General features: G+C 36.2%; 3 protein-coding genes across 3 annotated transcripts; 1 reads left to right on the plus strand and 2 right to left on the minus strand.

Moving 5' to 3' along the window:
* Window positions 1-683: 683 nt before the first annotated feature.
* LOC131008461 (uncharacterized) lies at window positions 684-1,553 on the minus strand. Its single transcript, XM_057935337.1, has one exon. It carries the CDS (start codon window positions 1,551-1,553, stop codon window positions 684-686), a length of 870 nt encoding a protein of 289 aa, XP_057791320.1.
* Window positions 1,554-1,856: 303 nt separating this feature from the next.
* On the minus strand, window positions 1,857-2,779 carry LOC131008462 (uncharacterized). The gene is made up of 2 exons (XM_057935338.1): window positions 2,381-2,779; window positions 1,857-2,252 (listed from the first exon to the last, which is right to left on the minus strand). Exons 1-2 carry the CDS (start codon window positions 2,777-2,779, stop codon window positions 1,857-1,859), a joined length of 795 nt encoding a protein of 264 aa, XP_057791321.1.
* A 3,720-nt stretch (window positions 2,780-6,499) lies between these two features.
* LOC131013444 (VQ motif-containing protein 4-like) lies at window positions 6,500-7,444 on the plus strand. The gene has a single exon (XM_057941525.1). It carries the CDS (start codon window positions 6,613-6,615, stop codon window positions 7,279-7,281), a length of 669 nt encoding a protein of 222 aa, XP_057797508.1. The 5' UTR covers window positions 6,500-6,612; the 3' UTR covers window positions 7,282-7,444.
* The last annotated feature ends 4,971 nt before the right edge of the window (window positions 7,445-12,415 follow it).

Raw genomic sequence — 12,415 nt, forward strand, 5'->3', positions numbered from 1 at the left:
TTTTGTATTTTCTATTGTCAAGAATATTTTGCGAGAGACAAATTATTTGTGCGAGATTAGGATTCGGTGAAGAAGAGAATTCTTGTTTTTTAATTGTTAGGAATATTCAAGTGATTTTAAAATTTTCACGTAATTTTTACGTTATCTTTGGGCCTTCCACATTATCATAATTCAAGCGCAAAGTGTAAGTCCATGTCGTTTTTAAAACTTTTATGAAAGTTTAGACAATTTTTAATACTTTTTAAAATCTGTGCCAATTAAAAAAAAACTTTAAAGTTCAAACTATTTTTTTGTATTTGCTAAAATTCGTCCTATTTTTAAAAGTTCAGGCTATTTTTTGTATTTTTTAAAAATTTATGTTATTTGTATAAATGACTTCAAAGTTAAGATTATTATTTTTTAATATTTTTTTAAAGTTCAGATCATTTTTGTTAGGTCCCGGAAGGTCTAGAATATGTGTATGAGGGGGGGGGGGGAAATACACCTATAGGCTATTTTTCAAAACAAACACAACCTTTCGACTATTGAAAGAGTTAAGGAAAACTCTGATTCCAAAGGTTGAAGACTGATACTGAATCTCTCTTCAGTAAAGAGATATCAGTTAAGTGCAAGACTTTGTTTTGGTCGATAAAAGAGAGATATATTAAACGAACGAAAAAAGAGATGGTACCAGGGGTACACAATTACAGAAAATCCAGGGTGAAATCCTTAGAGCACCACAAAGGGAATGGAATACTTGTATCCACTATGTGAAAAATTGAATTCCAACTCCACATCCTACCTTTAATTTCCTGTGAAACTTTTTGAATCTCCCAGACCTTTCCTTGGAACCTGCTCTCATTCCGACATCTCCACAGAATCCAGATCGTACCAATCCACAATGTTTTCAAAAATTTCCGACATCTCTTTCCTTTGCTACTATAGATGAAAGACAAGAAGTGTTGAGATAAACCTTTTGGTTTTGCTGTCTTGATGTTGATCCATTGCTGCAAATTGTTCCATACTTGTTCCGTTTTTGGGCAATGTAGGAGCACGTGCTCCACCGAATCTTCCGCCATCGCACATGCATTGCACCACCTCTCATCATCTGCAATTTGTATCTTTCTTTTGAGAAGATTGTCACATGTGGCAAGTCGATTCCTCAAACTTCGCCAAGCCGTCACCCTCGCCTTATGAATTGTAGGTGCATTCCACACTTTCGCCAATTCCGCCGCCGAGGACGCCACCTCCTCTCTTTTCTCCTTGGCTATAGTCTCATACGCCGAAGAAGTAGAAAATGTGACATCTTTTGCCGCTTTCCATCTCCATCCGTTCTTCTTACCTAGACAAGGAACAACATCAGAAATAACCTCCGTAAGTTGGTTGAAATAGCTCACTTCCCTCCCTCTCAATCCTCTACGCCATCTGAGCTCCCATGCCCACACACCTCCCTCCCATTTTCCGAATTTCCCCACCCTTCCTTTCTTGTCTTCACTCAGCTTAAATAACCTTGGAAACCTGAATTTAAGCGGTACACTCCCCACCCAAACCTCTTCCCAGAAACTAGTGTTCATGCCATCCCCAATTTCTCTGTAGATATTATCCGTAAACCATCTTTCTCCCGACCCACCCCTTCCCCCACCCTTTTCAACAATGTTCGCCCACTATCCTGATCTCCCTCCTCTCCCTCCCACGAACAACCTCCCTCTTCCCCCCAAACCAGCTCGCCGTGTACCGATCTAATGATCTTAGCCCACAATGCATCCCCATCAACCAAAAATCTCCAAAACCACTTAAGCACTAATGCTCTATTAAACCATTCAATATTTTTCAAACCAAGACCTCCATCACATTTTTTTAAACAAAGCACACTTCATTTAATCCATGGAATACCCCTGCCCCCTCTCCCCCCCTGCCCACAGAAATTTTCCACACATCGAGCCCAGGTTACGCACGACACTTTTAGAAATAGTAGCGAAGGAGAGTTGATACACCGGAATGACTTGCAGAACCGATTTGACCAGAGTGATTCGACCTGCCAAAGATGTAGGATTCTTCTTCCATCCTTTGATTTTATTTGACACCTTTTCCTCTAGACGAATCCAATCAACACTGTTATTAGCACGTCCCCCTACCTTTAAGCTGAGATAGCTAAAGGGGAGAGAGCCCACTCTGCATCCAAGCATCTCCGGCCATCTCTCAATCTTTTCTTCGGCCATCCCCACTCCCATAATTGAGCTCTTTTCAAAGTTTACTGCAAGGCCCGACATAAACTGAAACAACAAAAAAATTTCCTTATTGCAGTTACATTCCTCTCCTCCGGATCCACGATAAAAATCGTATCATCGGCGTATTGTAATAGAGCAAGTTGAATCTTGTCCTTCCCTATCGTGGCGGGAACCAACAGTTCCCTAGCAATTGCTCTCTCTACCAAAGCATTGAGCCCTTCCGCGATAATCAAAAAACAAAAAGGAGACATTGGATCTCCTTGTCTCAATCCCCTTTCCATTTTGAAATCTTTGGTAGACGACCCGTTCACCAGTATACTTGCCGAGGCTGAATACAAACACCCCTTCATCCACTTTCTCCACTTGCTATCAAAGCTAAAATTAACAAGCAATGCATCGAGGAAGTCCCACTCGACGGAGTCGTATGCCTTTGCAAAATCAATCTTGAAAAAAGTTCTCCCCATTTTCTTTTTCTTCGCCTCCATGATTGATTCGTTAAGTATTACCACCCCATCAAGGATGTAGCGACCTTTGACAAAAGCGCTTTGGTTGTTCGATATAATTGATCCCATCACCTGCTTAAGTCTTCCCGCCAAGATTTTTGCCAAGATCTTATATAAGCTGGTGATCAAGGAAATTGGCCTGAAATCATTTAACGATTATGCTCCCTCTTTTTTCGGGATCAAAACAATGAAGGAGGCGTTACCCCTCTTTGGCAGTCTACCGTTGGAGTGGAACTCCTTCATAACTTGAACCAAATCCTCTTGAACCGTTTGCCAAGCCTTCCTCCAGAAGATAAAGTTGAAGCCATCCGGTCCCGGGCTTTTGTCTCCGCTGCAGCTCCAAATCGCCTCTTTGATTTCATCAACTTCAAAATCTCTTATCAACCACTGTTTCTCATTCTCTGAAAGTTTCCTTTTGAAAAAATCACCAGGTAGATCTGGAAGTTGACGTGTGTTCTTCCTAAAGAAACCCTCAAAATGGTCTCTGATTTTACCTTTGACCTCCTCCGGCTTAGAGATCCATCGATTTTCAAAGTAGAGTCCTGCAAACTCATTTCTCAACCTTTTCCCCATTATGGCACGGGGGTAGAATCTTTCTACCAGCTAAGTGCAAGACTTCAACTGATAAGTGCGAGGCTTCAGTCTTAGTTATAAAACAGAGGAGTGTTATGAATCTTTCTGATTATCCGAAGATTTATCAGTTAGACTTATAACACTGGTAGCGGAAAACTTTTTTTTTTTTTGGAATAGCCTTTGTGATTAACACGTTGTCAAGATTTTAGTTTCACTTTGCAGTTAATCAGTTTCAGTTAACAAAGAGTTTGTGCACATATAAGAAAGTAAGATCTGAAGGTAATAAACGACAAATGGATTTTTACGTGGTTCGGAATCCAATTCCTACATCCACGATCAGTTGATCACACTGACAAACACTCTGGGCTTGTGCTTACGGGTGCACAGTAAACCTTACAACTGAAAATTAAATTTTCAGTACCAACACTGGGTTGGATTTCTCAAACACTCTTAGCGCGCTAAGACACAACAATGTCTTCTCTATGACTTCTAAGATCTCTTTGAGTCAGAACACTGGTCTGAACTCCTCTCGGCTCAAACACACTTTTCGGTCAGTTGAAAGGAGGTTCGAAAACTGCCAACAAGATTACAGAGAACAGACTCTCTGTAATCGGTAACTTAGGCTTTGGATAAACAGTATTTGCCTAAGGTTCTAAAAGAATATATGTAATCAGTAGTAGACTGATTTTGGCTTTAGGATTCTCTTCTTCGATTCAAACTTTGGAAGGCTTTGATTGGCTGAGTGGCGATTTCGGCAGCGTTTCAGCTTGTGTATTTGAATCAATGAAGATTGAAGTGTTCATCGAGCTCTATTTATATGAGAGGTCTTGAATAGATCCGTTGGCGGAGATGGTCTTCAAGAATTCATCCGTTGGAGAGTAATTCGAATTTGACTTTAGGATTCTCTTCTTCGAGGTTCCTTGTTTGGTGAGAAACCGCTACTCAGGTACATGAGATAAGACGTCTCTGAAAAGGTAATCACCAAAAAGGAATGCTCTGCAGAGAAAGGACGATCATCTGAATCTCTGTATTTAATGCGGCTGTACTTTGGAGTGCGTGGCTTTCTTTTAACTTCTGGAGTATCAGTACGAGGAAGAATGTTAACTGATACTTAACTTTAGTATCAGTCCGCTGAATCCACGTGGCCTGCATTAATGAATCAGTCATAATTGATTCTTCAGTTGAGAAACTCGTTTAGTCAAATATCAGTATTTGACTCTGCCTTTAATCGTGAACAGTCGAGTTCTTCAGTCTTCAGTCTTCAGTCTTTAGTCATTCGTTCTTCATTCTTCATTCCTCCGGTCTTCAGTCTTCAGTCTTCAAAATACTAGCTAAACTAGAAGGTGAACTCCAACACTTGAGTTCGAAAGATTCTAGTCTATTACAAGAAAAACCTAAGCATTTTGGTATCATCAAAACAAGGGTTGAGATATTTCATTAAGTTCCCAACAATTTTAATAAATAACTTCAAAATACGAACTATAAAGTACGATTATTCCTATTTTTAAAAGTGAGGATTTTTCATTTTAAATTAATGTTTTGAGTTGGTATAAAGGTCGCGATTCAAAAATTAATTTTACCAAACATAAAACGGAAACTGGATTAACGCGTGTGGATTATAGTGTTTTAAACTCCGTGTGGATTATAGTGTTGATTTGGTATTTGTTGTTTGAAAAGTCTTCAAGTTAAACAAAATGATTTGCATGACCCAAGAGGAAGACAGAGCAGTCAAAGGGCGATGTTGTTTAATTAACTTTGAACAAATAAAATTACATAGAAATGTACTTTTGTTTCATTCGAAAGATTTTATTTTTAATTTAGGCCGTTTCTTTTTTAAATGTCTCATTTTTATTTTGAAATATTCTTTTCTTTTTTTTTAGAATATTTTGAGATATTCAATATATAACGAATATCATTAGTATAACTAATAAATCACATGATGTATCATAAGTAAATTACTTTTTATATTCTTACTACTTGATTTGATAAAAATACACCTAAAAAATTTATTTTTATTTTTTAACTTTATTATAAACAATTAACTTTATATTTAAATTATCAATAAACAAAAAAAGACATTTTGAGCGGAAATTGAGGGAGTAGTAAAGAGATAGGGTTTCTTTCGAAGTGGCATGAGAAGAATCGAGAGATAAAGAATAGATTTTATCCAAGAACAACGTGAGAATATTCAAAAGAAAGAGGATAGAGATACGTCAAAATGGTGAGAAATGGCCTTAGGGTTTGGAGGTTTGTGGGCTGCTAATTGGGCTTAGCCCAGTTAGTAATATGGTTTGAGTTTCCTAATTTTTGCCTAATTTATTTCATATAATAAAATTGATCAAATTAGTTGGACGGTCCAAAAAATAATATTATTAAGTTAATTGGAACACGGAGAGTAAAATAAAATAAAAATAAATTATCAACGTGACTATGCTAGTGTGAGAGAAAGAAGTTAGCAAAATTCACTTAGTGTAATGTCATTATGCTTTTACTTGTTTCAAACATAACTTGCATAGTGGCATACATACTTCGTTTTCTTGAGTAGAACTTATAAACATACTTTATAAGCTAATTGGACTTCCAGTATGAATTTCATAATCACTATGTGAATTATATAGACCTATTTCAAAACAAAAATGACTTCTCATAAATATGTAAATATATACTATTTCATCTGTCTGGACTAATAGTCATGTTCTCTTTGGGCACGAAGATTAAGAAATTTATTTTTTAGTAGAAAAATAGTGTGGTCTATTTTATTTCAGTCACTTAACTACACTCCTAAAATAAGAACAAGATTATTTTAGTGGGACGTCTCAAAAAAGAAAATAGGATGAAGGGAGTAATTTTTTTTTGAAGGAATATATTATATATATCAAATATTAATAAATGTATATAATATTCAAATAAATTTGGGCTTAATTTAGTGGGAGTGGGGCCCAGGTGAGTCAATGTCAAAAATATTGGAAACTTAGTTTTGACAATTTCTTATCTGCCTCAACCTCAGCCAGGCCCACCATCTCCTGGTCTGAAATTCCAATCACCACCAATAATCCGCTTCCAGTTGGACACTCCCCACCTCCACGCCCATCCACAGCGCGTGGTCCACACCCAAGCACCATCTCCCCGCGAGTCAACCCCACGCGTCCCCTCGCGCGCGAGTCTCCTCCCCAGATGAGACCTCAAGTACACAAATGAAATATTTCTTACCAAACCAAAAGAAAGTTACATAGTGATGCAACATATAATCACACCCTCTCTTCCCCTCTCCCTCTCTCTCTCTCTCTCTCTCTCTCTCGACTGCAAATAAATAAAAAGAAGATCTATCGATGGAGCAGCCGTCGCCGAACAGCCGCAGCTCCACCAGCTCGACGAGCAGTAGCACCACCACCAACGGCCTCCACCACCCCGCGGCGGCGGTTCCCATAACCAGATCCGAACCCAACAACCCGTACCCGACGACCTTCGTCCAGGCCGATACGTCCTCCTTCAAGCAGGTGGTACAAATGCTGACCGGGTCGACCGAGACCGCGCGCCGCCCCGACCCGGCCCGACACGCGATCCCGCCCATCAAGACCGGGCCCCGCAAGGACAAATCCGGATCTAAGCTCTACGAGCGGCGCAACAGCCTCAAGAACTTCAAGATCAGCCCGCTGGGGCCGGGGATGGTCAACATTCGCCAGGGTCTCGTATCCGGCTCCGGCTATTCGGGCTCACCCCGACCCGGAACCCCTGAGATTCTCTCGCCCAGTATTCTTGATTTCCCGTCGCTGGCGCTCAGCCCGGTCACGCCGCTGATACCCGACCCGTTTAACCGGCTGTCGGCTGCTACCGGCGGGTTGGATACCGCGGCGGAGGATAAGGCGATTGTTGAGAAGGGTTTTTATTTGCACCCGTCTCCGGCGAATACTCCGAGGGCTTCGGAGCCCCGGCTTTTACCCCTGTTTCCGGTCACTTCACCTAGAGTTGCCGGTTCCTCAACTGCTGCGGAATCTTGAGTGAGTTTTTTTTTTTTTTTTTTTAATTTTTGATAATTTGGAGTTGATGAGGGAAAATGTACTGTTATATTAACTGTTACTGTAATTGCCGATTCAAGGAGGGGAAAAGGAGATGAAAAAAAAAGAAGAATTAATAAAAAAAAAGATTCCAACTTTGCTTGAATTCCATATTTCTTGATTCCTACTTTTTGTCAGGATATTTGTGAATAGATATTTCCCTATGAGTGTTTTGGAGTTGTTAAAATTGTTGGAATTTGGTCGATGGGTATTTTGAGCTTTATTTTGTTACCTCGGCTCCAAGTTTAAATTTTATTTGGAGGTGGTGAATTGAGTCCATGTCTAATGACATGGTGTTGAAATATTGGACTTTTTGTGGTAATGAAATAAATAAAATGAAAAAGATTAGGAAGAAATTGCACATGAAAAAAAGGACAAGAAAATGTGGGGTTAGCTGTCAAAAAAGGGGCGGAAAAGGGGCGTAGAATCTTGATTTTCCGATGCCGGAGAAAATATGACAATCGATGGCCCGCCTTCACCATCTAGGTTTTACTTAAACCTATAAAATGAAATGAAATTAAAGATAAATGCTCTATTCTTTTATTTTTGTCTTCTTTTCTAAAAAATTCTCTTTTTCTCTTTTTTCTTTTTGGTTTTAAAGGAATTCGATTGTGAGTGACAACGGCGGGGACTTTTGGTAATGGGTATGGATGAGGAATTTGTTTTTCTCTATTAACAAAATAATATTATTATTATTTCTTGAATATTTTATTTAGGTCATGGTGTCAAATTTTGTATAAGTCTCCTATGATTGCATTAAATTTAACACGTCTGCTCTAATTCCCCATTTAATTATGAGAATGACTACAAACTCCAAGTTAGAATTGGAAGGGTATGCGATAAGGCATTTAAGAAAGGATTTAAGAGTTGATTTTAGTTCATTTACGTAAACACGCAATGTATATCGAAATGTTTACCATAACTTCTGCTTTTAAGAAGTGTTCAAACTTCATAAGAAAAAAAGTCGTTAATGTGGAATGACATTAATATCAGTTTGACCTTAATATTTGTACACGAGATTTATGTGATTTTTTTTTTTTTGTAATAAAGATGAACGGATCAATTTGATCCTGTTCAGCAATGGCACATTTGTAATATACTTATAAAAATTTGATTAGTTTTCAATAAATTATCCTTACTTAAATTTGATTTGAAGATTTAAATTCTTGAATAGCCCTCTCTCTCTCTCTCTCCATTAATTCCATTTCTAATAATATTCTCTGGTATACTATATTTAATTTTAAGTAGAGTATTATTTATATTCGATGTTAAATTTTCTTATTTAATTGTTCATTTATCAAAAAAAAAAAGAGTGCCACTTTGACCTCCATATAATCAAGAGTCTATAATTAATATTTGGGTTAATTACTTAAATATGGTTACTTTAAAATTGGTATAAATTTGTATATTATAGTAATTCAGCAATAATTTGATATTAGCTCAAGTTACAGTGAGATTATATAGAGTATTCAACTAATTAACAATTTCATTATATAATGCCATTGTCTAAACCAGAAATAAAATGTGACAGGTCTGGCTGACCTAAATAAAACATACAAATCATTTGAGTATCTGCGTAAGGGCATAGAGAAATTATCTGGATTTTTCAAAGTTTAGTATTATCGTATTTTATGTTCTTGTTTTAATTGGTGCAAAGAAAAGATGGAATAAAAATATTGTGTTAGAGTTGGGAGTTTTATAGGTTTCCCTAGGTTATTAACTTATTACATTAGATTTTTTTGGAAAATTTAGTGGAAGAGAAAAATCACAGTAATACTTGAGTTACACTCCTTTTCCCCTACCGAATTTTCCCCTTTAGGAATTTGTCAAAAGAGATTTTATGAGGTCATTCTCACTTTTGGAATTTTAGGATTTCGCACCTTTTTTCATTTTTTTTCTTCTAATGTTATTTCACTTATATATAAGTAGTATATAATACGTATATACACACATACTATGCCAAATAGTGACACATGAACTTATGTCAGCTCGTATTAAAATCAAATATGACAGACAATATATCTATAGCCATATTGAAATTCAAGTTCATGTGTATTTATAATTTTACTAATGTTTGATAGTATTCGAATTAAATTTAAATTCATCTAACAAATTTTGACTTGTAGACGTGATTTCCAAAATAGTAAACGGTCCCTCCCTATATACCCTCCTACTTGTTTAAATAAATTTTTGAAGTTATGCTCCCACCAATACTAACGAAAAAAATATATATTAATTATCTCAAAAAAAATATATATATATTAAAAGTAAAACATCCCTCAGTTTATGTTAAATCCTCAACTGCCAAGATTCATTAATGCTATATTTTGATTTTTTTGTGAGGCAACATGAATCAAATGATAAAAGGGAACAAGTTCTTTTATGGTGGGGAACAAATATTAGGTTGCATTCACTCTTATTTAAAATGAAGCATAAATTCTTGTTCCATTTCTCAGTGGTTTGTGAATGGTATTCATTTAACTTCGAACATCTCTTCTCAACTGTCCTTTCATATACCTATTGCATTCTTTCATTAGAGTAGTGATTAATTAAGTTTCAGACAACGGCTACTTGCATTTCATGTTCCAATTTATACTTTCTGTAACAATATTTAATTTTGATCACCTTTTGGTACAAGTTGGTTATGACGCCTCAAATCTCTTTTCCTACTTATTGTACCTATATAAAAACGAGCGGTGCTATTTGGACAAAATTTATCCGGACAAAAGAAGGTTAAATATTTTTTTTTAAATGATTGATTTAAAAATTTTGGTTCAAATTTAGAAAGAATTTAGTTAATTTTATTGTTTTCTCCACATTATAATTTTTTTTAACATTTTATAAAAAAATTATTATTTTTTTGTAGTTTTTGTACTTTGAAAATAATAAAAATTAAAAAATTATTTAAAAAATTACAAAAAAAACTACAATGTGGAGAAAATAATAAACTAACTAAGTTCTTTTTTTATTTTGAACCAAAAATTTTAAATATAATTATTTCTCTTGCTTGGTCTTTTGTTGTCTTTTATCTTTAGAGCTTTGGTTTTTTTTTTTTTTTTTTTTGGTTTTGGTTCGTCAGTTTGAGCCGGGGCTGTCTAAAGGCGATGGTTAGGCCGGAGCTCTTGAGATAGTCGTTTTCGCTCCTCCGTCGTTTTTCTCGATCTCTTTTGTGATGTCTTAGATGAGTGCTCTTTTTCCTCGGCAAGCTTTTTCCGTCACGGGTTTTTCTTGACGAGATTTTAATGAGTCTCGACCCTTAGTCTGCTTTTTCTGTGCTCTTTTAGGTCCTTCCTTTTCTTTAATAAAATTCTCATTTAATAAATTGTGGAGACTTTCCGAAAATAAAACAAGAGGGATTATTTGCAAATATTTTTACCGCGAGAGTGATTTGTAACTTTTACAAGTTCTTTAAATTTGATGTATAATGTAAATCATAGGATGTGTTTCAGTCATTAACGAGGAAACATAACACTAATCTATCTGTAACCTATCAAACGGTGAAAATGAGACCCCAGATCTCTTTGTTAATACAAAAAAGCTTCATTATTTGGATCTCTATGCCAATTATATACATATATATATATATGGGGGCCGCTTCAATGAGACCTCCTAATTTTAAAGAGATCTAGGGCACGATCGGGTGCGTTTATTTTATCAATCATATGGCTTATATTATATCTGGAGGGAGATTTTTTTTGCAGGGTTCGAATCCTGGTGGGAGCAGAATATTTTAAATTTTGTTATTCATCAGTATATACTTCATTGTTCATCAGTATATATTGCCTTGTTCATCAGCATATATGTCTTATTCATTACCGATTTTTTAAATTTTGTTTTTCATCAGTATATATATCTTGTTCGTTAGATATACGTCTTGTTCATTAGTATTATATGTCTTATTCATTGTTCTCATGTTACACAAAAAATAGGGGGTCTCACTGGAGCGCGCCCCATATATATATATAGGGGGCCGCTCCAATGAGACCCCCTAATTTTAGTGAGATCCAGCTAGGGCACGATCTGGTGCGTTTATTTTATCAATCCTATGGTTGATACTGTATCTGGAGGGTGGTTTTTTTTCGCAGGGTTCGAATCCTGGAGGGAGCAGAATATTTTAAATTTTGTTATTCATCAGTATATACTGCATTGTTCATCAGTATATACGGCCCTGTTCATCAGTATATATATCTTATTCATTACGAATATTTTAAATTTTATTTTTCATCAGTATATACATCTTGTTCATTAGATATACATTTTGTTCATTAGTATTATATGTCTTATTCATTGTACTCATGTTACCCTATATATATAGGGTTGGGTTCCGGTAGTATCCAAGCTTATAATAGATCCGTAGATCCAAATCTAGACTACACATTTATGACATGTGGGGCATCAAGATGTTGACACGTGACAAGGCATTTCAAGGCAAAATCTGGAGAGGGGTAAAATTGGAATGTAATTTTCGAAATTAAAAAAAAAATTAAATTTTCTCAAAATAGGTATATTTTATATGCATAAAGTTTCATACGAGAATGCATGAACTTTCATATAAAAATGCATAAAGTTTTATATAAAAATGCATAAGATTTCACCCCACCCCCCACACCCCTGAACCCCACACCCACCCACCCCCTACCCCCCACCCACCCCCCGTCCCCCCCAAAATTTTTTTATTTTGTTTTAAAAACTGATTTTCTGACCACTGACCCACCCCTACCCCCCACCCACCCACCCCCCACCAAAAAAAAAATTCGTATTTTTTTTATTTTCTCAAAAACTGATTTTCTGACCACTGACTCCCCCCACCCACCCACCCCCCAATTTTTTTTTTTTTTGAAAAATTGATTTTTACATGCATAAAAAAATTATATGTTTTACATGCATATACTTTCGCACATAAATGCATATACTTTCACACAAAAATGCATTACATTTTTTGAAAAAATATAATTTTTTTTGGGGCTAGAGGGTGGGTGGAGGGTCAGCGGTCAGAAAATCAGTTTTTGAGAAAAAAAAATTTGGTAGGGGGGTGGGTCAGCGACTCAACAATCAGAAAATCAGTTTTGAAAAAAAT

This window comes from Salvia miltiorrhiza, chromosome 2 (genome assembly GCF_028751815.1).
Source record: "Salvia miltiorrhiza cultivar Shanhuang (shh) chromosome 2, IMPLAD_Smil_shh, whole genome shotgun sequence".
Classification (NCBI taxonomy): Eukaryota; Viridiplantae; Streptophyta; class Magnoliopsida; order Lamiales; family Lamiaceae; genus Salvia; species Salvia miltiorrhiza.

Bases quoted from the DNA above. Each gene is read 5' to 3' on its own strand.
- LOC131008461 (XM_057935337.1), bottom strand. From the start codon at position 1,553: ATGAACACTAGTTTCTGGGAAGAGGTTTGGGTGGGGAGTGTACCGCTT.
- LOC131008462 (XM_057935338.1), bottom strand. From the start codon at position 2,779: ATGGGATCAATTATATCGAACAACCAAAGCGCTTTTGTCAAAGGTCGC. The intron at 2,253-2,380 runs GTTCCCGCCACG...TTGTTGTTTCAG, and splicing joins CAATTGCTAGGGAACTGTTG to TTTATGTCGGGCCTTGCAGT.
- LOC131013444 (XM_057941525.1), top strand. From the start codon at position 6,613: ATGGAGCAGCCGTCGCCGAACAGCCGCAGCTCCACCAGCTCGACGAGC.